This window comes from Centroberyx gerrardi, chromosome 22, assembly GCF_048128805.1.
Source record: "Centroberyx gerrardi isolate f3 chromosome 22, fCenGer3.hap1.cur.20231027, whole genome shotgun sequence".
Lineage (NCBI taxonomy): Eukaryota > Metazoa > Chordata > Actinopteri > Beryciformes > Berycidae > Centroberyx > Centroberyx gerrardi.
This window is the reverse complement of record NC_136018.1, coordinates 126,682-154,130: the sequence shown is the minus strand read 5'-3', so window position 1 is coordinate 154,130 and position 27,449 is coordinate 126,682. Positions and strand designations below refer to the sequence as shown.

Below are 27,449 nucleotides of genomic sequence, written 5' to 3'. Positions count from 1 at the left end.
TAGATGGATTTTTGAGCCAAATACCATGACACCAAATGGTTTAAATGAAGAAATAGATTTATCTTGCTACTTATGAGAATATTTTTTCTGTGATTGTAGAGATAATCTATTGCGGATCAAAGGGAAGGAAGGGGGGACTGGATGTGTATTTAGGACATTTTATTTCTTTTTCTGTTTTTCTATATGTAATTTTCTGTAAACTCATATATGTAGTTTAAAGAATTGTTTATAAATTGTAATCGAAAAAAGGTAACATTGTATGCACGTGATGATGATGCTATAATCAGATGTTTGACCAGGATCCAGTTAGATGTACGAGAGATGTGACTGTTTGTTAAGTTAACTGGCGACAGGTGGTGAGTGCTGGTGGCATTTGTATTTGTGTTTGTATTTGTATACTTTATTAATTATTATTTATTCTCTGGTCCTGGATTTGTTTGTTTGAGACACAGCAGCCACTGAAGAAAGCAGCAGAGCCAAAACATCAGGCTGTTTCTTATGTACTCATCTTGAATATTTAAAATAAATACTGTGAGTATTCGACTGAATTGTCCTGAGTACGGTCCGTGATCAGAGTTTTATGGAATTCCTTGAGACCCCATACCAAGAAAAAGTTGACTACAGAAGCAAGTCTCTCGAATGAGCACATTGTCTACTAAGCAATAATGGAGATAGGAACAAAAATTATACTGGTATTAACATTTAAACATATTAGAGGATTTTTGAACAGGTTTTGAACATTTTGAAAGTTCACCACACACACAGTATCCAGTAAGATTAGACTGCAGTATATTGCACTGGGGTTTTAGTGTTTTCTCTGTGATGCTCTCTATCAGAAATGTTTGGGGTCAAAACAAAATATACTTTTGAACCCATTCTTGAAAACCTGGTCTAACTGATGGTGGAGCAGTAAGAACCTGGTCTAACCCTGGTTCTAATGGTGGAATACATTTTAATCAAGTCAATATGGTGCATTAGCTTATATAGCCAGGGGAGAGGGGGTCTCCACCATTGGAAATGAATTGGAAAAAAATATTTTTGGGCAGAACTGCAGTACCGCGACCAGCCGCTTGGTTTCAGCGTTCGGTGGTCACATGACAATCCACAGATTTTTAGTTTTGAATCTATTGGGTTTAAATTTCTCCAGGTTAGAGTCAGTGTGTTGTTCCCTGTTTCCACCACTAGATGGAGACAAAAGAATCACTGATGAGCAGAGAGGAACAATTTCAGCTCATTATTATTTGTAGAAGGAGCAGAATAAGATGTAGAAGCAGAAGTAGTAGACACAGTACAGTAGTAGTCGTAATAGAAGTAGTTATAGTACTAGTAATAGCAGTAATAGGCTTGTAGTAACAATTGCATTAGTAGTAGTTATAGAAGTAGTTGAGGAGAAAAAAGGAACAAGGGAGGGGAAAGAAAAATGAGAAAAAACTGAATGAAATATAAAATTACACATACACACACACACACACACACACACAGTACTTGGAGTATTGAGTTACACTGAGCCATTGACAGCATATTAGAGTCAATGTGTTGTTCCCTGTCTCTACCACTAGATGGAGACAAAAACATCACTGATGAGCACAGAGGAACCTTTTCAGCTCATAGTACAAGTAGTAGTTGGATTAGTTGTAGCAGCAGTAAAAGTATCAGTAGTAGTAGTTGTAGCAGTAGTAGTAGTAATAGAAGTAGTAGTCGTAGTACCAGCATTTGTTGAATGAATAGCAGTAGTAATAGCAGTAGTAGTAGTGGTAATGAAAGTAGTACTAGTAGAGGTAGAGGAGAGGAAGAGGAGAAGAAGTAGAGGACAAAAAGGACATTAAGATGAAAATGCCAAAACTATTAGATCAAATAAATCCTATGAAACACAATATATGATCATTCATACACTCATGCACTCATCATCACTTTCTATGGATATGGCCATGGCCATTAATCGCCTCCTTTTGGTCATCAGTTCAGAAGGAAATAGAGAGAATATTTTGCAATAAAATACTCAAAGACTCAGTAAAATGTGTTCTTGGTCTAGATTTACATGCTGGTGTTATGGAAGCTGCTGGGTCCAGGGTTTGAGTCTCGGTCCTGGTTCTTTCTGTGTGGAGTTCACATGTTCTTCCCATGTTCTGCGTCGGTTTCCAAAGACATGTAGGTCAGGTGGACTGAAGACTCTAAATTGCCTATAGGTGTTAATGTGAGCATGAGTGTGTTGATGTAGGATGATGTATGATGTGTATGATGTATATGATGTTGTATGGTACACAGTATATAGTGATGTAGTATGGTATATGACATGTATATGATGTGGTATGTAAAGCCCTTTGAGACAGGCTTGTGATAAAGACCTACTGTATATCAATAAGCTTGACTTACTGCTGGAACCCTAGATGAGTTTGTAAGGGAGTCGTCTCTCCTTTCTGCCTGTATCAGCAGTGAATGACCGACTACTACCTGCATTGTCAACTAAACTTTTTGTTTTGTGTATATTATTCTTTTGTAAGATTGCACTTTATTGATCCCATTGGGGAAATTCAGGTGCCACAGCGGCAATTGGCGGAACAGTGCTGAGGAAATCAGGAAGGCAACAAAAGAAAAGAGGTAATAAAATAAAATAAAGGTAATGTACATAATATAAAACCGTAGACACAGTGCAAATAAATGCAAATAACAAATGCAGATTAATGTTTATAACTATGGTTTCTCCCAAGCCCTTTCTTTTCTCTTAAGGTGAATTGCAGTAGGGGAAACATAATGATTTCCAGGCGGAACATCCCAGAATTTATAACCTACATACTCATCATTTACTGCTGACGTGTAAAGCTTTAATTCAAGGAAAAAGTATCAGCATTTTGCACAAAACCTCTTTTCAATCAAAACTATTCAATACATCAGAGGACATTTACAGGAGATGGAGAGGGCAGCAGCCACACGGATCATGTGACCCAGGTTCATGAGAACAGGGAGGGAACAGTGAAAGTGAAAGTATGAAGCAGTTAGTTCAGACTCCATTTTGAGACAGAGCAGAGCAGGAGGAGGGAAACAGAAGGCTGAGGCAGGGTGAGTGTTATTAAAACATTATTATTATTTTACTGTAAAAGTCTCTGAGTCAGTTGTCTCCCTGTGGACTGTAGAGGGAATAAGAGTCAGAATGAACTGAACAGTTTATCACTGATTCATCTGTGGATACAAAGTCCTGATTGGCTGTTTAATACACACTGTTTTTAATTAGACATGTTTAAAGAAAACAAGGCAACACAAATTTTAGCAGGTGTCGGTTAGGGGTTAGGGGAACGTTTGTCAGTGAATGTCAGTCAATGGTTGGTCCTCCTGAGGGCAGAAGTACAAGGATGTGTGTGTGTGTGTGTGTGTGTGTGTGTGTGTGTGTGTGTGTGTGTGTGTGTGTGTCTCCAGTGTTTCTGTTCTACCTCTCAGACTGACTGAAGTCCAGAAGATGAGTGTTTGTGTGGAGGAAGAGGAGGGCAGAGCAGAGTCTCCAGCACCCAGCTGTCTGTCTATGAAGACTGACCGGTCTAAAGATAATCCTCTAAACTTCAGTAATGAACCTGGACCTTCAGACACAAAGTAAGAGGACTGTTATACTGGAAGTCTACCTGATGAAAAATGATTAAATGATGAAGGAAAAATGTTCTGTTGTGTCAGAATTGTTTCCCTTTACTGTTTCATTACACACTATGAGAGGATTGTATTCATGAAGCAAAGCTCATAGTGAAGATATCAAGGAAAGACACTGGAAAGATAACTGCTCACTGCTCTGCAATACAGCTGTTCAACCAAAATGCATCTTCATCTGGATTATGTTACCCAGAAACTTTTTTGTAAACTTTTGGTAAACTTTTGGTAAACATTTGGTAAACTTTTCTACTGTGGTCCGGATCAAAGAAAACCAGCTATAGGTGTGATGTATGCCCACAGGAAATGGTTTACGCCCTAAAACACCTCAAAATAACTGAAAAGACAATTTCAGGCAAAAGGGAAATTTAGAGATGTAAATGTAGACACTGACTGATAATGTAGACATAGTATAGTGCTCTTTACCAATTTTCAGTAAATCTGATATAATGGGACTGCATGCTGTTTGTACTGGGCCTAGCATTCATTAATGACAATTACATCAATTCATCAAATGAACCAAAAAATCTTCAATGTTTGAATTCATCCATGATCGCCACAGTGATGGGTGGGTGCAGTATTGACTGCACCCAAGTCACTTAAACTACAACTATGGTGAGAGATAGAAATGTGGAAATTAACTTAATATGTTGTGGCAGCATGGTGCTATATCTATAGTTTTCAGTTTCAATGAAACAGATTCATGCATCACCACAGAGAGAGGAAGAGGAGTCATGGTGTTGTGAAGGAGCAGCTGTCCTGCTGTGCATTGTGTCAGGAGGTCCTGAGGGATCCAGTCTCTACCAGCTGTGGACACTGGTTCTGCAGACAGTGCATCACCTCATACTGGGACCAGTCTGGTTCATCAGGAGACTCCGCCTGTCCCCAGTGTGGAAAAAGAACCAGAACAAGACCTGGACTGCAGACACCCAGTCAAACCAGCATTGCTCAAAGTAAGACTGGGGGTCTGTCTGCTGTTGTCACCATTTCTAAAACCAGGACTTCTTGTGTTGCTACAGCCACATTTTTATTTATCATGCAACATTGCCGTTTAAAAATTTTGCTACATTTCATAAAATCTAGTAGAAGTTATGGGATGTTTTGCATTTAATTTTATGTTGGTACTGAAAAGGAACGTCAGATTCCATATAGGATATAATAGGAGAGGATGTAGGATATAATAGTATATTTGTTTAACCCTTATTTATTGTTTTTCCTCTTCCAGCAGAAGGCAGTCCGCAGGAGGTTTTAGATGAGCATAAGATCAGTCTGAGAAGGAAATGTGAATCTGTGACAGAAGGAACTGCTGAAGCAGGAACTGGAACCCCCCTCAACAGGATCTACACTGAGCTCTACATCACAGAGGGACAGAGTGAAGAGGTTAATACCCAACATGAGGTGTGGCAGCTGGAGACAGCATCCAAGATGAAGACCCTCCATGACACTCCAATCAAGTGCCACGACATCTTTAAACCCTTACCTGGCCAAGAGACACACATCAGAGTAGTTCTGACGAAGGGCGTTGCTGGCATTGGAAAAACCTTCTCAGTGCAGAAGTTCACTCTGGACTGGGCAGAGGGCTTGGAAAATCAAGATGTCAGTCTTGTGATTCTGCTTTCGTTCCGGGAGCTGAACTTGATCAAAGATGAGCAGTACAGTCTTCTCATGCTGCTCCATGTTTTCCATCCAACATTACAGACGGTCACAGCAGAGAAGCTCTCTGTCTGTAAAGTTGTGTTCATCTTTGACGGCCTGGATGAAAGCAGACTTTTATTGGATTTCCAGAACAATGAGGTTGTGTCTGATGTCACACAGACATCATCAGTAGACGTGCTGTTGACAAACCTCATCGAGGGGAATCTGCTTCCCTCGGCTCTCCTCTGGATAACTTCCCGACCTGCAGCAGCCAATCAGATCCCTCCTACATGTGTTGACAGGGTAACAGAAGTACGAGGGTTCACTGACCCCCAGAAGGAGGAGTACTTCAGGAGGAGATCCAGTGATGAGGAGCAGGACAGCAAAATCATCTCACACATCAAGGCATCCAGGAGCCTCCACATCATGTGCCACATCCCGGTCTTCTGTTGGATCACTGCTACAGTTCTGGAGCACATGTTGACTACAGACCAGAGAGGAGAGCTGCCCAAGACCCTGACTGAGATGTACTCACACTTCCTGCTGGTTCAGACAGAGAGGAAGAAGCAGAAGTATGATGAGAGACATGAGATGAGTCAACAGGAGCTGACGGAGACTGATAGGGAAGTTCTTCTGAAGCTGGGGAGGCTGGCGTTTGAACATCTGGAGAAAGGCAACCTCATGTTCTACCAAGAAGACCTGGAGGAGTGTGGTCTTGATGTCAGAGAGGCCTTGGTGTTCTCAGGAGTGTGCACAGAGATCTTCAAAAGAGAGTGTGTGCTCTTCCAGAAAATGGTCTACTGCTTTGTTCATCTGAGCATTCAGGAGTTTCTCGCTGCAGTCTACATGTTCCACTGTTACACAAACAGGGATAAGAAGGTACTGGAGACATTCATGGGAAAAGACTGGGGTAGATATCAAATTAGTGACCAATTCCTGAATGATGATGATGATGACAACTATTTCCTTGGTAGATATGGTAAGAGTTACCTGTCCCTGGATGTCTTCCTGAAGACAGCCATGGAAAAAGCCCTGAAGAGTAAAAGTGGCCACCTGGACCTCTTTGTCCGCTTCCTTCATGGCCTCTCACTGGAGTCCAACCAGAGTCTCTTAGGAGGCCTGCTGGGTCGGACAGAGAGCAGTCCAAAAAGCATCCTGAGAGCCATCAGCAACCTGAAGGAGATGAACACCTCCAACACCTCTCCTGACAGAAGCATCAACATCTTTCACTGTTTGATAGAGATGAACGACCAGTCAGTACATCAGGAGATCCAAGAGTTCCTGAAGTCAGAGAACAGATCAGAGAAGGAACTCTCTGAGATCCACTGCTCAGCTCTGGCCTACATGCTGCAGATGTCAGAGGAGGTTCTGGATGTGTTGGACCTGAAGGCCTACAACACATCAGAGGAGGGACGAAGGAGACTGATCCCAGCTGTGAGGAACTGCAGGAAGGCTCGGTTAGTCCTGAAGTGAATATCAAGTGAAGTCAAATTTTTTTGTATAGCACATTTTCATACAAGTGTAGTTCAAAGTAAAAGAACAAAAACAAATACAGACAATTCAAATTTCATTAGAAATCAAGTTAAACACACAGGAATATATAAAATAATTTAGATAATTTAGATAGGGCTGCCAGACTTTGTAGAATTGATCTGTTTTGATGTGTAAAATATTTGTAAGATATTCTAAAGGAACCAGCTCAAATACAACTTTACACCAGCCCTTAACAGAAGGGCCCTTATCACTGGTCCACTGTAATAATATATTTTTCCTAGCAGCAAAAGTAAGAATGTTATATAACCTTTTGCTAGCTACAGTAGTTATATTTCCACTTGGGAGGCCCAGAATCAATGACATTGGATCCATTTCTAAATCTTTGTCAAATACCTTTTCCATTTCACACAATATTTCAGACCAATACTTCTGTAATTTATGACATGACCATAGGCAATGGGTTAAGGTACCTATTTCAGTTTTACATTTGAGACACAGAGGAGAAAGTGAGGGATTAAAAGAATGCCTGCGATTAGGGGATATCTGTATTCTGTGTATAATTCTAAACTGGATTGCCTTTGTTCGAGTACAGATGGATATCTTTTTGGCATAACTCCAAATATCCTCCCATGTCTCCTCATCAGTAGTCACTGACAATTCCTTCTCCCATACACCTTTAACCCTCTGTGTATTAGTAGGAAACATGACACACATTACATCATAAAACAAACCAAGAGATACCTTCCCTGGTTGTCTCAATAGCAGATATCTCAGGGTGATCTATAAGGGTCGTACTCTTAATAATATAGTGCCTTATTTGTAAGAAACGAAAAAAATCTTGTTTTGGGAGCTGGTATTTCTGTATCAGTTGTTCAAATTACATTAGACTATCATTTGAAAATAAGTCTCCCAATTTGGTTATACCTTTGTTATCCCATCGCCGGAAGCCAGTATCCTGGCAAAAATTCAGGATTGTTAATTATTGGGGTAAATGTGGAAGTTAATTTGAACCTCCCCTCCAGACGGACTGATCTCCATGCCTCCAGAGTATTGATTGTTATCAGATTGGCACAATTATCTCTTATGTTCCTAAAATTCTTAAAAAATAATAAATCTTGTAATCTACATTTCGATAATGATGATTCATGTCCAGCCAAATAGAGGAAGTGTCGTTATTTACCCATTCAGATATATACCTCAAGTGAGCACACAGCTGGTATACTTTGATATTTGGCAAATCTAAGCCACCCATAGAGCCTGGCAACTGCAGTACTGCCATTTTCAGTCTAGGTCTACGTTTACTCCATATGAAGGAGCTGAGCCAACTATTCAAATCTTTTAGGACCCTATTCGAAAACAATATAGGAATCATTTGGATGGGATAGAGCAATCTGGGTAACACATTAATTTTTACCAGGGCTATTCGTCCTAACCAAGAAACAGGAAGTGAGTTCCAGCACTCTAAATCTCGTCTTATTTTACCAAATAATGGAACAAAATTGGCTTTATACATCTGATTAAATGATGGGGGAACAAAAATACCTAAATAGACAAAACCCGAGGGAGACCATTTGAAAGGAAAGGACGGCATAGTATTAGGTATGGTAGTAAGACTACCCAGGGGCATAGCCTCCGACTTGTTTAAGTTAATCTTATATCCAGAAAATTTACTAAACAGATTGATCATCCTAACGAGAGCTGGAACTGATGTCTCAGGGTTAGATAAAAACATTAGCACGTCATCAGCATAAAGAGTTATTTTATGACATGGATCTCCAACCTGTAAACCATATATAGAGGGCATCATTCTAATGGCCTCAGCCAGCAGCTCAATGGCTAATGCAAATAGGAGAGGTGACAGGGGACAACCCTGCCTAGTACCTCTATGCGTAAGAAAGTACTTTGATCTTAACCCATTAGTCATAACTGCAGGTTGAGGGTCATTATACATGACTTTTCATGTTCATTTCACAAAATTATCACCGAGACCAAATTTTTCTAATGTGTAAAATAAAAAAGACCATTCAACTCAGTCAAACGCTTTCTCTGCGTCTAGGGAAAGCACTAGACCATCTACAGATTTTTGTTCAAATGCCTGAATAACATTAAAGAGACGTCTAACGTTGTTAGTTGAATTTTGGCCTTTTATAAAACCTGTTTGATCTTCTTTAATTAGTATGGGCAAAAGGTCCTCTAAACGAGTAGCTAGAATTTTAGAAATCAATTTTCGGTCCACATTTAAAAGAGCTATAGGTCTATAGGAGGAACAAGACTCAGGGCATTTCCCTTTTTTCTAATATGTGATATGTTAGCCTCCTTAAGGGTCTGTGGTAATTCTGTAGAAGAAAACGAATGATTAAACATTTCAAGTAATGGTTCTAAAAGCAGGTCCTGAAACTCCTTATAAAATTCCCAACAGAACCCATCAGGTCCTGGTGACTTCCCACTCTGGAGATTCTTAATAGCATTAATTACTTCATCTCTTGTAATGAGGCCATTGAGAAGACTTTTCTGTTTTTTTGATATTGTTGGGAGATTGATCTGAGCAAAAAAGTCTTCCATTAATTGAGGTACATCACTTGTCTGTTCAGAAGAGTACAAATTTATGTAAAATTTCTTGAAGCAGTCATTTATCAATCTATTTTCATATACCTTGTTGCCCTCAGCATCAACAATAGCTGCTATAGACTGGGACTCTACTCTTTTTTTAGCAAGGTATGCAAGACATTTCCCTGGTTTATCTCCGTGTTCATAAAACCTCTGTCTAGTATACTTAATTCTTTTCTCTGCATCTTTAATGAGGAGACAATTTATAGCTGATCTGAGAGCAGATATTTCTTTCCATAAAGTAGCTTTTTCTTTATCTGACAGTTTATCCTCTAAAGACTTTTGTTTTTACAATTTTTGGCACCTCTTAGTGGCAGAATATGATACAATCAACCCTCTTGCATAAGCTTTGCAAGTTTCCCATAAAAGTGAGGGATTATCTGTTGATTGTAAGTTGATGGACAAAAATAAGATGTAAAAGTATTATCTTTAAGAATAAAAGTATTAAGGCTCCACTGTCGAGACTGATCTATCGAACCTTTGAGTTTTATATCCATAACCACACTGGCATGGTCAGATATAATTATACTACCTATACTACAAGACAAAACCGAGTGTAATTCAGTTTTGGGTAGAAAAAAATAATCAATTCTAGTGACACCCATGAGGCGCAGAAAAGAAAGTATACTCTATGTTAGAGGGGTGAAGACTTCTCCATACATCGTCAAATCCGAGTTCTTCGCAAATGGCACAAAGAGAATTTGCTTGGGGAGAAAGAGCCACAGTGCTATGAGGAAATCTATCTATAAGTGGATTCAATATACAGTTAAAATCACCACCCACGATTACTGTATCAGCTGTCATTTCTGCAAGGTCCAAGAACACTTTAGTAAGAAAATCTAATGGATGAGCCGGTGGATAATAAACGTTCATTATTAGAATATCTTGCCTTTGTAGGTTACCTTTAATTATAACATAACGACCATTTTTATCTTTAAGACAATTAAGCAGCCGAAAAGGCAGAGTCCGTCTAATAAGTATAGCAACGCCTCTACTTTTGGTTGTAAATGATGAAAAGAAGGTAAGTATTTTCCTACGTTTTATGGGATTATGAACCCCTCATATATTCCAAGTACAGACCCAAAGTTTATTTGCCATTAATTTAAACTGTTAATGTAGACATAGGACTAGAAATATCCTGACACACTCCATTTAAAAGGCAGAAAAATACAATGACAGAGCTGTGTAAGAACATAAAAATCAAAACAAAATATATATATATAAAAAAAAAAAAAAACCTAGGGGAAATGGGGTAATGTCCCCGCTAAACATGCAGAGAACCTCAACCTTCCTCCTACTCACGGCTAACAGCCGATAGATCAACCAAGCGCTATACTCATGCCTAACCATAGAATTAACACAAGTTCCATTTTGCATACGGCGACATGACATTACTCCACATGGCGAATTCTAATAAGGAAAAAAAAAAAATAAAAAAATAAAATAAAATAAATGATAAGATCACGTAAGTATGCACATAACGTTAGTTGTCATAGTCCCAGTCCAATACTCATAGCAAAACCAATGAAAAAAAAAAAAAAAAAAAAAAGGAAAGCTTTCCAATGTTGGGATTTGTGTTTACCCAGAAAGTTTAACCAAGCGAGTCCACAAATGCCGCAGCTCCCTCCAGTATATCAAACCTCTTCTCTGTACCGTTGACCGACACCTTAAGCGTCGCGGGATACAGCAGTGCATAGTCAATATTCATTCTCTTCAACCGGCCTTTCACATCATCAAAGGCCTTACGTTTCTTGACCACTGCCGCTGAATAATCATTGAAGAAAGAAATCCTTGATCCAGTGTGTGCAGGATGGTCCGGTTCTGCACCAAGACAGCGGGCTGCATTCATAACGCGTTGCTTGTCGGTGCAGTTGTGAAACTCCATAATGATCGGTCTGGGGCGTTGGTTGGGACCTGGCTTTGATGCTAGGAGCGGTGTGCGTGGTCCAACTTGATCCTTCCTGTCTTGGTTGTCATTTTAAGATAGTTAGGTATCCATTTCTCGATAAAATTCACAGGATCCGTTCCTTCTGTACCTTCAGGTAAACCAACCAAACGTACATTGCATCTGCGCCCACGATTTTCTAAATCATCGATATGTTCCAACATTCCGCTCACTTGTTTCTCCAGATTTGTCACTTTAGACTGCAACGATTCCGTCGTGGTCTCCACACTACCAATTCTCCCTTCCGCCTCGCCGACTCGAACTCCCAGAGCCTGTATTTGGGTTGTTTGATCCCGTATAGCCGCAAGTACTGTGTCAACTTTAGCATCAATAACCTTCGTGATGTTATCGGTTATTCTGTCCATTGCCTGGAGAATGTTCAGGTCGGTGCTACTGCTACTGCTAGCATCTCCATGTTCAGCCGCTTCCACGACATTAGCATCCTCACTCTGCTCCTCGTTTTCGTGAACAGTCTTGGTCGATTTTTTCATGGTTCTGGGCATATTGTCGGGTATTTTCAAAAAGTAATTGTCAAGAGTCATTATAAAGTTACTCCCGCTATAAGGTATGAGACTTTCGGCAAGCGAATGCGTAAAATAATTGGATAAATGGACAAATATCACTGGAGCTCAATGAATTGAGTACTTAGAAAAGCGCTATATAAATGTAATCAATTAATTAATTAAAAATGTAATCAATTAATTAGTGATTGGTATTCTTTCTCACCTCTGCTTTGATAATCACTCATTTCACATTAAATCTGTAATCACAGATTTTCTGGCTGTGGACTATTGAAGACCCACTATAAAGTCCTGGTCTCAGCTCTGAAGTCCAACCCCTCCCATCTAAGAGAGCTGGACCTGAGTGACAACGAGCTGCAGGATTCAGGAGTGAAGCTGCTGTCTGCTGGACTGGAGAGTCCACACTGTAGACTGGAGACTCTGAGGTCAGACAGTATATTTTAGTTCTGTGCTGACATATTATATGAATATTACATGACTATTGCAGTGACACAAAATTTGAAGACATCTATATAAGGCTGATAATATGCTGATCCACACTGACTAGCTTAAAGGATAAGTTTGGCGATGTTGGACCTACATATAACAAGGAAAAAACAGCACTTGCTAATTCTCTGCTCAGTCTCTACTTGTTTATTCAAGCAGCAGCATGTTGTCATTAATATTAACTAGCGCTGGTTTTTCCTTGTTATATATACTTTTTGAACCTGGCACCATGTTGAGTTCAGGTGATGGAAGTTTAGAAAATTCTATATTTAAAACTTCCACAGCTCTGATTAGATTATGCAAGATTGCATGGTTTCAAGAAGGTTTTCTATCCAGTAATAATGTCTTCTATAGCTACATGCTTTATTCTTTATTCAGATTGAGGTACTGCAGGTTGTCAGAGAGCAGCTGTGCTTCTCTGGCCTCAGCTCTGAAGTCCAACTCCTCCCATCTGAGAGAGCTGGACCTGGGTGAAAACATCTATCTGCAGGATTCAGGAGTGAAGCTGCTGTCTGATCTTCTGGAGAGTCCACACTGTAGACTGGAGACTCTGAGGTCAATTAAATTACTGTCTTTTACTCTTGTACATGTTTAATGTGAAAAGGCTTATATTTCTTCTGGTGGCTAGAAGATGTTATAGTAAATAAAAAATAATGCAGAAATGTTTAGTACAACCTGTCTGATTTGATATATATCCTCTAACAGACTTCATAGCTGTGAACTGTCAGAGAGCTGCTGTGCTTCTCTGGCCTCAGCTCTGAAGTCCAACCCCTCCCATCTGAGAGAGCTGGACCTGAGCTACAACAACAAGCTGCAGGATTCAGGAGTGAAGCTGCTGTCTGCTGGACTGGAGAGTCCACACTGTAGACTGGAGACTCTTAGGTCAAACAATATATTTTAGTTCTGTGCTGACATGAATATTACATGAATATTGCAGTGACACTAAATTTGCAGACTTTTGTATAAGGGTAACACTATTCTGATCCACACTGACTAGCTTAACAGTAAAGCCCATTGACCAGACCCTAGCAATGTTGAGCTACATATTTGAGCGTATTTTAGTTATATTCTTTATTCTTTATTCAGATTGCGTTGCTGCAGTTTGTCAGAGAGATGCTGTGCTTCTCTGGCCTCAGCTCTGAAGTCCAACCCCTCACATCTGAGAGAGCTGGACCTGAGATACAACTACAACCTGCAGGATTCAGGAGTGAAGCTGCTGTCTGCTGGACTGGAGAGTCGACACTGTAGACTGGAGACTCTGAGGTAGACAATCTCCTTTACCCTTGTGTGAAACTCTACTTGAACACCATTAGTGGTTTGTTAAAATCCCCCTCTCTCTGCAGGCTTACAGACTGTCAGCTCACAAATGAAGGCTGTGCTTCTCTGGCCTCAGCTCTGAAGTCCAACCCCTCCCATCTGAGAGAGCTGGACCTGAGTGACAACTATCTGAAGCATTCAGGAGTGAAGCTGCTGTCTGATCTTCAGGAGAGTCCACACTGTAGACTGGAGACTCTGAGGTCAGTAGTGAGTTGGAGTCAGTCCATGTTGACAAGGTCCATTGGTCGGTCTCAGTTAGTGGCAGCATTGTGCTAAACACAGTTAGTCTAAACTTCAGTCGAAGGAATGCTTATCCAGCAAGGTCCAGACATGAGGCTTTTGTAATACTTTCACTTATAAAGAAAATTTCCATGTAGCCAAAAACTACAACATGTATTTTCTGTGGTGGAGGTGGAGGTAAACAGTTAGTATCAAACCAAAGATATAGCATTTCCAGGTAAAACCTATCAATGGCTACTCTTCTCAGTGAAGGTGTGAGAGGAGAGAGAGAGAGAGAGAGAGAGAGAGAGAGAGAGAGAGAGAGAGAGAGAGAGAGAGAGAGAGAGAGAGAGCAGTCAGCCCAATCTGATCAGCCCGAAGGGTGTTGTGATGATGTGTTTGAGTTGACTGTCGTTGTGTTCATCCTTATAGGGTGGACAATGGAGGGCGAGTCTGGAAGAAAGCTGACAGCCTTAGAAGATGTGAGTATTGAGAAAGTAAAAGTAAAAGCGCATTGCTTATAGCTCACTGTATCTCTTTCTCTCTCACTCTTGCATGCACACACATACACATGTAAAGGCACACAATTATGCAACCATCAAATAAACAACAACACGAACAACAGCATTGCTTAGGCCTTACACTTGTCCAACCATGTTGACCACAGGAAAACAAATATGCACGATATAGAGCTACAACACCATGACCTACAGCACTGAGCAGCAGGGTTAGGGTTTTGAGAACGTGGTGAACATGACTCTCTACTCACCTTCCATGCCGCTCCTTGTTGATCTTAATAAAGGTAGAGATGGCGTTTCCCTGAGGAATAGAATCTCCTAGAATCTCCTCAGGAAATGGTTCTTCCACTCCTCCCTGCATTTCTTAGTTAGGTCCTTTTCAAAATGTAGTTGAATCAGGTGGATTTTGCGTGGTTGAAGCATGTTCCTTCGGCGATCGGTGAAGACGTTTTTTGATGCTGAAAATGAGTTCTGACATGTGGCAGTGGAGGCCCCAAACGTTAAAGCTGACTTAAACACTACCATGACATTTGGAATTGCCTCCCGGGTATTGTGGAAGGTGGTGAGAACTGTTTTCAGAGTCCACTTCCTATCCTTTGGGGGCGTGGACTGTTCCATTTGTGTGCGAAGATACTGTCGGGCAACAGAATACTCAGCATCTACAAGCTTAGATTTGGTCAACTCCAAGAGGGGTCTGACTTTTTCTGTTTACAAAAACGTTTGATTCTCCTGATCGAGTGAAGCAAGTGATTCCATGAGTGTGCTGTTGCATTCTTCAAGGCACTGGGCCATTTCTCCACACACTGCATCAATACAGCTATAAAACAGTCTCTGTTGTGCTGTCTACTCTTCCTGGTTTGCGATTCCGTAAAATGTTGAACAACATAATCTTGTCGATTTTTGTTGGTTTTGTTGTCTTCTTGCTTTGTGGGTTAGGTGTGTCCTCTGTTGCATCAACACACTGATCTCATAACGCACTGAACTCTGTGCCGGTGCGGAGACCCTCAAAACACTCTGTGGCAGTGTTGACCAGTTGGACAGCTGTTAGGAGATCCATGTCTTTGGACTGTAGCAGTCTATTAGGTGGTTCAAGAAGCACCAAAATATTGTTCACCAGAAGCACAATAAATCTGAAGCTGAGCTATGAAATGATGCACAGCAATCTGACTGCTTCCACTCTCATAATTTCAAGTTCAAGTTTGTTTATTTATATAGCACTTTATCACAAACATGTCTCAAAGGTCTTTACAGAGAATAAGCCTAAGTAGATCTAACTGATCAACAACCAACCATACAGGATCAGTGTCATGACAGATCTAATGGGAGGGCACTCAGTGTCTCATGGGGGGCACATATTGTAATAATGATAGGCCTAAATAATGCAGTATATATTATGGGAAGGCATAGCCAGACTGCTGTTATAACAATACAGAATTAATAGATTGGGGCAGGAAATTCAAAAAAGCTATAACACAAATGCAAAATAAATACATAGTATGACTCACCATTAGAACAGTTGTGTAGAGAGAATATGTTTAATAGTCCACTGTCCTTCCACTGTCTCTTTATCTATTTGTGTGTGGATAAACTGCATATTCTGCTTCAATGATAGGCAACTGTGACAGCTCCATGATGTGCTTTATAGCCTTAGTAACGAGGAATGTAACTAAGGCGTGTTGCACTTGTCCATTTCTCCAAGTACCGAATCAACATTGCCGTAGTACAGCCTCCATAGTTCTGCCTCTCCTTGGTCCCTGTTTCCAAAGGTCTCCTCAACCACAAACTGTTCCATGTCCCTGTTTGCTGTGTGTCTCTGTTTTTGGGGTGTGGTGGGTGTTAGCAATGCGTGAGCACCATTGGCAGCGCTCCACACCTTTTCCTCACATCGCAGTTTATGAATACACTCCGTTGCACTTGCCACCAAACCCAATCCAGTCAACTGGCCTGTGTCCTCTCTCTGTAGAAGTTTGTTCCGGGGATTCAGTAGGAGAAGCACTTTGTGCGATCAAGAGAGGGATCAGAACCCTCAGTAATGATTTGATAATCTCATCTCTAATACAGTCGAATAGGAACTTAGGGTTTTCTTTGTTAGTATTAATTCGATCTGAGAAATAGGAGGCCCTAGCCGCGGAGAGTGTACATTTGTAATTCATTAGTCTCTTGTTCCATGCTAGCCAATAGACATCAAGTTTGAATGAGCGCCATTTGTGTTCTAGCTTTCTACACGCCTGATTTTGTGCACGTATATTGTTGGTAAACCAAGGCGTTCGTTTCTTTAGACGGCGGGTCCTGTGATTAGAGACATGACAGAGTCCAGCGAATCAAATAGGATGGAGTTAAAATCATCTGTGAGATTATCGAGGGAGCTGATTTGTTCTGGGAGTGAGGCAAGAGTTTTAGGCAAAAGATCTGAGTTTTGTGATTGTGGGAGCATCTATATGGTTGTAGGTATCAACCATATTTTTTTGCTGACGGGGCAGTTCAATTTGGAATTTAATGAGGTAGACACCTAAACTACCAAATCTGAAATGTTAAAGCTTTAAAGAGTAACCAAACCCCACCTAAAGCTGTGGTGAAGCCTGACACCTAATGGTGAAAAGTAGGGTACTGCACTGGCCATGTGCTATTGGCTGGTGTTTGTGCCAGGTGATGTCACCTTCCACAGAGTACAACAGGTGGTGACATCACCTGGAACAAAGACCAGCCAATAGCAGAAGGCCAGTTCAGTACCCTACTTTTCACCATTAGATGTCAGGCTTCACCAAAGATTGGGGTTTGGGGTTTAGTTACTCTTTAAAGAAATGTTGTTGGTTACCATTCTTGCTTTGTTAGATTTTTCTCCTGCTGAAGGTTATATGTCCCACAATGACAAGTGAAGAGGTAGGTAGCAAGTTTACTAGTTGATTTGCTCGCTTCATCGATTCCGCCATTATGAGAATTTTTTTCAGGGATGGGAGGGGGAGAGCGCTGCTTTCAAACAGCGAGGGAGGAGACAAGCTAGTTTAAAAAAAATTAAAAGCTACTGGTCAGTCCGAACATGACAACAAGCTTTAGAAAAGAGGTGAAAACAACAACACAGCTGGCTGCTGTGTGGCTGTTTGTTTATCATTACGTCTCACGGAAGTCTCCACATAGCACACGTTAGTTTCAGGATTGGTTACAGGGTCTGAAATCGCTTATTGCAGGTTAAATACCACAACCGAGGACCTAATCAAGAGTATTACCATTTGAATGGGTTATTTGTGGACCAATTGAGTAAAGCCAAACGTGTCCATAAGTGACGAGAAAGACTTACTGAGTGGATTAGTTGTATTATTTAGATAAATATTGAAATCATCAATAATTAAGTTGTTGTCCATACGAGTTACAAGGTCGGAGAGGAAAATGGAAAATTCTTCTAAATAAGACGAATAGGGCCCAGGATGGCGATAGACGATAATTAGGTAGAAAGGCAGTGGCGGGATACCAGTGTGATTATTGCTGCAGCTAGCTGGTGTAGAAGGATGTATAATGAGCTCCTCACAAGACGGATCCTGATTTCTTCGACGATATGCCCTGTCACTAAGGTGCTTATTAGTTACATTATTTCATTCTGGATGTCGTGCGATGTGTAGGTTGTGTGGGGAATGGTTTCTATTATTTTGGCCAACTCTGGATGTTTTTGCAGTGTATACTCAAACAATGATAGGAACAGCCCACCGCCTGGTTCTGCCATGCTTTGGAATGAATCATGGTCACCTCAGAGAGGGAGTTGATTAACAGCCAAAAATGCTATCATATCAACAATAGATCCCATGTAATAATGGTTCCGAGCCAGCTGACCTGTGTGCATAAACATACTTATTTCCAGACCGGTGCTTCCAGTCACAAACACCTTTGACAGTAAAAGTTGAATCTCATAAATTGTGGTAACTGGCTTAAATCTTATACAAGTGAAACAAAAGGCTGCATCAGCTTTCACTGAATACTCAAGCCAGGGTCTGTTGTGATACCATGCACTGGCAAAAGTACGCTTCTTCCCTGGAAACAATCACACAATCACAGGTGGGTAGTGGCTGAGGTAAGGAGGATCGAGAAGTAGCCTTTATACTGGATGAGAGGTGATGAGAGGTGATGAAGTGAATCTTAATGGTGATTTCTGATGTCTGTTGTGTGTCTTCTTCTCCCCATCAGATGCCTGCCATCTCACACTGGATCCAAACACAGCAAACAGAAACCTTGATCTGTCTGAGGACGATAGAAAGGTGACGGTGGTGAGAGAGGAGCAGTCAGATCCGGATCACCCAGAGAGGTTTAACCAGCAGCTTCAGGTTCTGTGTAGAGAGGGTCTGACTGGGCGATGTTACTGGGAGGTAGAGTGGAGTGGAAGGGTTTCTGTAGCAGTGGCTTTCAGAGAAATCAGAAGAAGTGGTGGTGACTCTCTGCTTGGATCCAATGACCAGTCCTGGACCCTGGAGTGCTCTGATTACAGCTACGTTGCAGGACACAATGGGAAGTCCATCATCATCCCTGTCCGTCCCTCTGGATCTAACAGAGTAGCAGTGTATCTGGACTGGTCTGCTGGGACTCTGTCCTTCTACAAAGTCTCTTCTGACAAACTGAGACTTCTCCACACCTTCTGGTCCACATTCACTGAGCCCCTCTACCCTGGGTTTGGGGTTGGGGTTGGGTTTGGGATCGGGTGTTCTTCTCCTGGTTCTGGTCTGGTTCTGGTTCCAATTTCTCAAAAAGAGGCACTGGCTTGAAAGTATTTTGGAACATCTTAAGCGGTGGCTTGGTTGGTAATCAGTTGGATGGGGTTCCAAAAATTTAACATTCTTGTACTTGTTTTTGTATGCAAATCTATTTGTTGTCGAATGGTGTCATTTAAGCTCCTCCTCCATTCTTGATTAACAGTTTTTTTCATCGTCCATCAATCTGTCCCAGACATTTAAATTCATAAGCTGGACCACATCAACAATTCATTACAAAGCAAAACAGCAAGTTATGAGTTATGAGTTATGCTCTTATGCATTAAACCTTTATGGGATTTGACTTTCAGATGTTTTGACTCAGACACAACATTTGTCAGGCCCAGACCTGACTGGCACCTGCTGCAGTAGGAGGCAAGTTTATTTTGCATGCACCATGAAACATGAAAATGGACACCGTTTGCTCATAATGCAAATATTAACTTACTTCAGTAAAACCTACCTAGCTATGGTTAGCCTACTTAAACCTTACAGAGGGCCTTGTATTTGTGGGTTAATCCCATAGACTGTAAAAAAAAAAGGACGTAGTGAGTGTGACGTCACCCAGAGGTTTCTCAAGGGCCGTTCTGAAGCCAAAAGATTGCCAGCGCAGCCAAAGCGAGCCTGAGGTTCGTCCACAGAGCCGAAGCTCCGCCTGCTATTGGCCCGTAATCAGCGACCTGTTGATCACTGGATAGGCGACCTGTCAATCACTAGGAAAACAACCCTGTTTTATATCCGTTATATCCCGTTAATTATTTTGAAAATCGACGTTAAATCGACATTCACTTTAAAAATTCACCATTGGTTTTGGCTGCTTGGTTAATTCTAATTAATTATTTAGATGAATTGCACCTGTGTTCACTTAATAAATACCTTGCAGGATCGGTTGCACCCACACAAATTGCCCCTATGTTAGTAGATCTGGGTGTACTGCCCTCCTTTTTGGCTAATTCAAACGAAAAGCACTTGAGCTACCTAATGTCCCATCATTTTTATGGGCTAATATGCTACGTGACGCCTGTAACACAAACAGCCCCATCACTGAGAAGCGGGAGAGGCCAACAGAGCGATAGGATTCATGATGCAATTTTGACATAACAAATCCTGAAATCCAGACTCAGGAAAACAAAAATGCCTGAGCAGAGTTGGTATTTCCAGTGAGAAGCACTGACACTCACATCTTCACCTATGTGTTATAGTGATCAGCAACAGAACAGATATATACCATGTATAATGACATTTTTTGATATTTAACATACATGAGATGATAAAGCCAATTTAAATATGCACACAAGTTACAGTGTATAATTTTTATGTTGCTATGTGTAATATGTTTTTTCGGCTAGGGGAGTACTGCTCATCTCAACAAACCAAGAGCTGAAATGCATGAAATGTAGCATTACATGTAATAATGTCAAATACATGATAACAATAATATGACCAAACAACACTAGATATCTTGAGTGGAAAAGGTTCTAGTTTACTGATGTGTTCAAAAGGACGAAAACCAAATGGGAATCCGGCTTGAGTCCTTCAGCTTCTCTCCATGTCTCCATTTAGTAAAAGTTGTTGATACTAGTTTTCCCTCTGTCTTCGTCTGAGAACATTTTAGACAGAGAACAAGGCTTCTTCAGTTTAGTAACTAACTGAATCTCAGTTTCAGCAGAGCGTTTTGTACTAGAGTGAGAAATGTGTGCCTGAACCCCCTGAACGCTTTTTACAAACTATGGTGGAGCGTTGTAGAGATGGGTGGAGCTAAGTGACGGTCCAGACTTTGTAACCAAAGAGAAAACAGGCTGGTATAGCTACAGACTGGCTGCGAGTGGTGCTGGTTATAGAAATACCAAAATATTGCACATAGTAACTTTAATTCATTTATTGTATGTGACCCACATTTTGTGTAAATAGATGTTAGAAATAGATTTTTCTTCTTTCTTGTTTATCAGTTTCACAGTATGCTTCTTCAGTTAATGTCCTCAAGAAAAGTCAAGCCTTGTTGTTTATTGGAGAAAATCATATTGTTAGCTACAGTATCTGTTTAGCTTTGCATCACTGAAAGGGCAGTATACTGGCCTATATCCAACACAACATATAAACCATAAATAAACCATAATAATAAACACAAACCCATTTAATGTCTGTATATTTCTATGTATTTGTGTAATTATGTATGTCTAGCTTTATACGCCTAAAAGATGTGGGTTTTAACTCTTTTTGGCACAAATCTGTCCCAAAAGGATTTCTGCTTGGTGAACCACAGACTGTAGGAGGAGATCAGTTCTAGCAATGTTGTTGCAATTCCTACTGGTCGCCACTAGGGGGTGATAGTGGTCACAGATTACTTGATGACCCTTTGAATGTGTTACAGATTTTGAACAGGTTTTAAACATTTTAAAAGTTCACCACAATCACAAGCATGTCCACACACACACACACACACACACACACACACAGTATCCAGTAAGCAGTGAAAGGCGACAGACTGCAGTCAAGGTGTGTATATGTTTTTAGAAGTGTTGTATGATTTGGAATCATACAACATAAATAAAATGCAACACGTCCTCATCAACACCAGAGCCATACATCACCGGGGTTAGACTGACCCAGAGCCATATATTGCAGCGGGGTTTTAGCGTTTTTTTTATATAATAATAATAATAATAAACTTTATTTCTATAGCACTTTTCAAAAACAGAGTTACAAAGTGCTTCACAAACACTCCACAGGGTAGATTACAAAGGAGTCCCGGCGGGAGGAGATAAAGGCATGAATAACTCTCTCAAGGTCGTTGAATGACAAAGAAAGACGATATGTTTGAGATGTTTCACAGCTGATAGAAGCATGAGCGAACTCCCTGGATTTAATTTTCAAAATTTAGGCCAGGATCAAAAATGATTCCCATATTTTTGGCAGAGGGCTTAACGCTCTTAGCAAGATCATCAAGGGACATGACAGTACCTTAGGGGAGAGGGGGTCTCTACCATTGGAAATTAAATGAAAAAATTATTTGGGCAGAGCTGCAGTACCGCGACCGGCCGCTTGGTCACGTGACAATCCCTGTCCCTCCGCAGTAAACAAGCGATCGCCAGTGCCAGGCTCCGCCCTTGTGAAGTTTGACTGGTTTGAATGATGACGTCAGCCCACAGCGTCGCCGCCATTTTCTAACAAACTATGGACAGAAACATTTAGGATAGAGACAGTGTGTAGTTCCCTGTTTCCACCACTAGATGGAGACAAAAACATCACTGATGAGCATAGAAGAACCATTTCAGCCCATATTTGTAGAAGTAGCAGAATAAGTAGTAGTAGTAGTAGTAAAGGTAGTAATAGAAATACCAGTAGTAGTTTAGTAGTAGTAGGCTAGTAGTAAGAGTAGCAGTAATAGGCTGGTAGTTGCATTAGTAGGAGTTGTAAAGGTAGCAGAAGAGAAAAGAGGAACAAGAGAGCAGGGAGAAAAAGGATTAAATGAAAAACTAATGAAATATAAAATGTACACACACACACACACAGCTTACACTGAGCCATTTACAGGTTAGAATCAGTGTGTTGTTCCCTGTTTCCACCACTAGATGGAGACAAAAACATCGCTGATGAGCAGAGAGGAACCATTTCAGCTCATTATTGATAGTGATAGAAGTAGTAGTCGTAGTACCAGCATTTGTTGAAGGAGTAATAATAGTAGTAGTAGTAGTCGTAATGAAAGTAGGACTAATAGAGGTAGAGGAGAGGAAGAGGAGAAGAAGTAGAGGAGGACAAAAAGGACATTAACATGAAAATTATTACTATTACTATTACTATATCAAATTAAACACAATATAATTAATACACTCATGCACACATTATTACTTGCTGTGGACATGCCCATTAATCGCCTCCTTTCCTCTTTTCCTTGGAGAGATTATTCCATGTACTGATGTGACACAGTGGCTCAGTGGTTAGCAGTGTGGCTTCACAGCAAGAAGGTCCAGGGTTTGAGTCTCGGTCCTGGTTCTTTCTGTGTGGAGTTCACATGTTCTTCCCGTGTTCTGCGTCAGTTTCCAAAGACATGTAGGTCAGGTGGACTGAAAACTCTTAATTATCCATAGGTGTTAATGTGAGTGTTGATGTATGATGTATATGATGTTGTATGGTACACAGTATATAGTGATGTAGTATGGTATATGACATGTATATGATGTGGTATGTAAAGCCCTTTGAGACAGGCTTGTGATAAAGGCCTACTGTATATAAATAAACTTGACTTACTGCTGGAACCCTAGATGAGTTTGTAAGGGAGTCGTCTCCTTTCTGCCTCTATCAGCAGTGAATGACCGACTACTACCTGCGTTGTCAACTGAACTTTTTGTTTTGTGTATATTATTCTTTTCATGTTTATAACACAAACCCTTTCTCTCTTTTTTCATCTATTGCTCTTAAGGTGAATCGGTCTTGGTGTTAAACTTGCCTGTATCTGATACCATGCTTACATGTAAGTGGGATGTGCTTAGATATATATTGAACTTGGTTTTGCTATAAATGTAACTAATACAACATTGTGTTGAGATTTCCCACCCAAAGGATTTCCCTTGGTTGTCACAGTCTGGCATCTGTGTTGCTTCCTGTTGAAGTCTTCTAAGACTGTTCCTGCCAGGTTTGGACTCTTGTTTCCCTTTGCCTGTCGGCCAGGTTGAGTTTTGCCTTTTGGTTTTCCTGTTTTGTACTTTGCCTCAGTTCTTCATTAAAGCTTCTTGCTTCAGAAAAGCTCTCTGCCTCGACTGTCTGCATTTGGGTCCTAATCTCTGCCCCCTGGCATTGGTGGGTCTGGATAACTGGAACATATTCTATGATTCAATATTCAAAACATTTTTCTATTAAATTGTATGTGTAGGTATATAGATATAACTTTGTGTATGTATTCATGCATGTGTGCATTTATGTAATATTCGGTTGCCTATAATTAAATGCATCATATGTATCTAGATATATGTCTGCACTCTGGTGTTTACATGGGTTTGTGCATGTGTGTAGGTGTATGTATATGTACACATATCACTACATGTGTAGCTATGTATGTGTGTGTATGCATGTGTGAATAGATATGCTCATGTGTACATGTGTGTATACGGATGGTATGTGTGTTTATGTATATACACATTAACTGTCTTCACTCGGAGTGCAGATGTTTTCACTGGGCAGAGCGTGTTATGTGTCTGCATTTCCACGAGTCATATTTCAGTGTTAAACTTATGAATTTTCTTTTTGTTTATTTACTGTTTAATTCAACTTTTTTTTGTTTTTTTGTAGTGTACTACCCCAATATCTCTTTTTATGTTTGTGTGTGACTTGGAAGCAAGTATCAGCATTTTGCACAAAACCTCTTTTCAGTCAGAGCTAATAAATACAAGAGTGTTTCTCATAAACAAGTCTCAACAAAAAGCTGATCTGTACACACACACACACACCCCACACACACACGCAGAGAGACACACAGATGTGCACAGATGTGTCTTCAGCCAAAACAGAAGTAATTTCCAGGAAATAAAGAGGGAGGTGATCCGGGTCCATGAGGACAGGGAGGGAACAGTGAAACTTAAAGTGAGAAGCAGTCGGTTCAGACTCCATTTTGAGACAGAGCAGAGCAGGAGGAGGGAAACAGACGGCTGAGGCAGGGTGAGTGTTATAAGATAGACTGAAATTAATCTACAGGCATTTTGGCTGTGTGTGTATGTGTGTGTCTCCAGTATTAATGATTTACCTCTCAGACTGACTGAAGTCCAGAAGATGAGTGTTTGTGAGGAGGAAGAGGAGGGCAGAGCAGAGTCTCCAGTACCCAGCTGTCTGTCTATGAAGAGTGACCGGTCTAAAGACAGACCTCCAGACTTCAGTAATGAACCTGGACCTTCAGACACAAAGTAAGAGGACTGTTATACTGGAAGTCTACCTGATGGAATATTATTAAATGATATTTATCCAATGAAGCTAGTAGTGAGGATATCAAGGGAAGTCACTAGAAAGAGAAAACTAACTGCTCAGTGCTCTACAAAACAACCAAAGGGGATCTTCATCCAGATTATGTTAGCCAGAAATAGACTATTATTTTATTCACATAAGAATATGATAAGAATAAAATAAGAGACATGAAATTTAAATGATCTCTGTAGGGAATGTGGATCAATGAAGCGAAAAATAATATCAGGATACAGGAAAGAAAAATAAAATAAAATATAAGCCACAGTGGAGCAAATGGGTATTTGTCTCTATGAAACCAAATATAAAAGCATAATACAGCTTATTGGTTACTGAAAACAATGCTTCCTTCTGTCATCCCATAATTGTTAGCGTTTATATTTTTCATACAGTGTTAGTATACATTTATCCATGAAGTCCTGCATACTGGGTTCATCATAGTTATCATTAATGCTTAGGCCTATATTCTATATCGTTTTCTCTGCTAAATCATATTGTACTTTTCCCACTGCAACAACCTGATTTCCCCACGGGGATCAATGCTTTCATTTTATCTTATCATAAATCGTCTGATCTGGATCTGTCCATGTTGCATGCAATTGGCTATTTACAATTTTCAATTACAATTTACAATTTCCCATTTGGCAGACGCTTTTATCCAAAGCGACGTACACATGAGATTTTAATACAACACAAGCAGGGATCTAGTCAGGAGAGAACAACGAGAGTAAGAGCCATAAAGCTAAGTTCTGGTCCGACAGGACAGAGGAGCCACGAGGCAGAGAGGCAGATAAAGAGTTTTTTTTTTTTTTTTTGGTTACAGTCCATCAGGTGAGAAGGTGTTCACTGAAGAGCTGGGTGTTTAGCCTTTTCTTAAAGATTGAGAGAGACTCTGCAGATCGAATGGAGTTTGGTAACTCGTTCTGGATCATCTGCAGAGGTTTGAGCGTACATGCCGGGAGCCCTGCCAGTAAGGAGTTGCAGTAGTCAAGGCGTGATATTACAGGAGCCTGTACTAGGAGTTGTGCTGCATGTTCAGACAGGTAGGGTCTGATCTTCCTGATGTTGTACAGGGCAAATCAGCATGACCGAGCAACAGAAGCCACACGCTCCTTAAAGGTTAGTTGGTATTTGTTACAAATCCCGCCCCTCTTTCATGTGAACACGCTCATAGCTGGATAGGTAAATCCTGGGTTTACGGAGCCAGTTGATAACCAGCTCAGTGAGACCGGTTATCTGGATCGCCAGTGTTAGGTTTAGTGAAGCCGGCTAACTCAATGATAGCCTGACTTTGTTGGACTCGTTCCGTGAGACAGGCCTCTGGCTCGCATTTACCTATACTGGATTTTAGCCCTTCCCATAATGCTTTGCTTTACCAGTTGTTCCGGTCAATACACTGCCAGCCGACTGCCGTTCGGTCGTACTGAAGAGAGTGAATACTGCTGCTGTAACTTAATAAAGTGACTATATACAGCTAAATCAGCGTTAATGTTACTTTAATGTTCGGTCATTTCCAACTCGTCAGTGGAATAGCGAGTACCGTTAATGAAGATGATCAGCCGGGATGATCTTATTTCAGATTACTTGGCCACAGTTAGCTAGGTTAGCTAGGTAGCTAGCCAACGTTAGTTAGTGACATTGTAATATGCTGCGGCCGTACAACCTCGGATTATGGATTATTTTACATAACGTTATTTATTCTGATTTGACCCAAAGTTGTTATGTTCAATTCTTTCGGATTTTCGGATTTTAACAACGATTATCGGATTGCACTACATGCATTTAAAATCCGAAAGAATTAAACATATCGTATGTTTACCTCTGCCATGATTACCGATGTATTAATCGGTTAATAATTTTGGATCAAGTCAGAATCAATAATGTTAATCCGTTGTTACGGCCACAGTATGAATTGTATTACAATGTAGCTAACTAACGTTGGCTAGCTATCTAGCTAACTGTGACCAAGTAATCTGAAATAAGTGTGTCCTGGTTGATCTTCTTCATTAACAGTACTTGGTGTTCCACTGACGAGTTGGAAATGGCAGATGAAAGTAACATTAATGCTGATTTATTTGTTTATAGTCACTTTATTAAGTTACAGCAACAGTATTACTCTCTTCAGTACAACTCTGAATGGCAGTCAGCTGGCAGTGTATTGACCGGAACAACTGGTAAAGCAAAGCATTATGGGAAGGGCTAAAATCGTCTATCAGCTATGAGCGCCATCGCAGTCAGTCAGAGAGAAGCCTGTGTGGGGAACTCATGGTCTTTGTCGCCATCTGCTGGCTGTTCGAAGTACTGACATCAATGAGCTCTAGTCTACACCATTCGATTCTACAGAAGAGATGAATCTGACGATTCAACAAAACAAACATCTCTGACTGGTAAAGGCGAA

General features: G+C 40.6%; 1 protein-coding gene across 7 annotated transcripts in view; it reads left to right on the top strand.

The window, feature by feature from the left end:
* LOC139932014 (protein NLRC3-like) overlaps positions 1–27,449 on the top strand; it is an 83,462-nt gene that overhangs the window by 36,674 nt on the left and 19,339 nt on the right. Inside the window, exons 1-7 of one of the 7 annotated variants that reach the window (XM_078291347.1) lie at positions 2,997–3,057; positions 3,412–3,582; positions 4,348–4,583; positions 4,859–6,722; positions 13,662–13,835; positions 14,287–14,336; positions 18,546–21,719. The exons of 1 other annotated variant lie outside the window; for it this stretch is intronic. In XM_078291347.1, the coding sequence (XP_078147473.1) occupies positions 3,452–3,582; positions 4,348–4,583; positions 4,859–6,722; positions 13,662–13,835; positions 14,287–14,336; positions 18,546–19,117 (3,027 nt within the window). In that variant the 5' untranslated portion in view covers positions 2,997–3,057; positions 3,412–3,451 and the 3' untranslated portion in view covers positions 19,118–21,719. Of the gene's footprint in view, positions 1–2,996; positions 3,058–3,411; positions 3,583–4,347; positions 4,584–4,855; positions 6,723–13,661; positions 13,836–14,286; positions 14,337–18,545; positions 21,722–24,695; positions 24,755–24,846; positions 24,997–27,449 lie in introns of those variants that run through there. 5 more of the 7 variants (XM_078291346.1, XM_078291343.1, XM_078291341.1 and 2 more) reach the window with 5 other exon arrangements.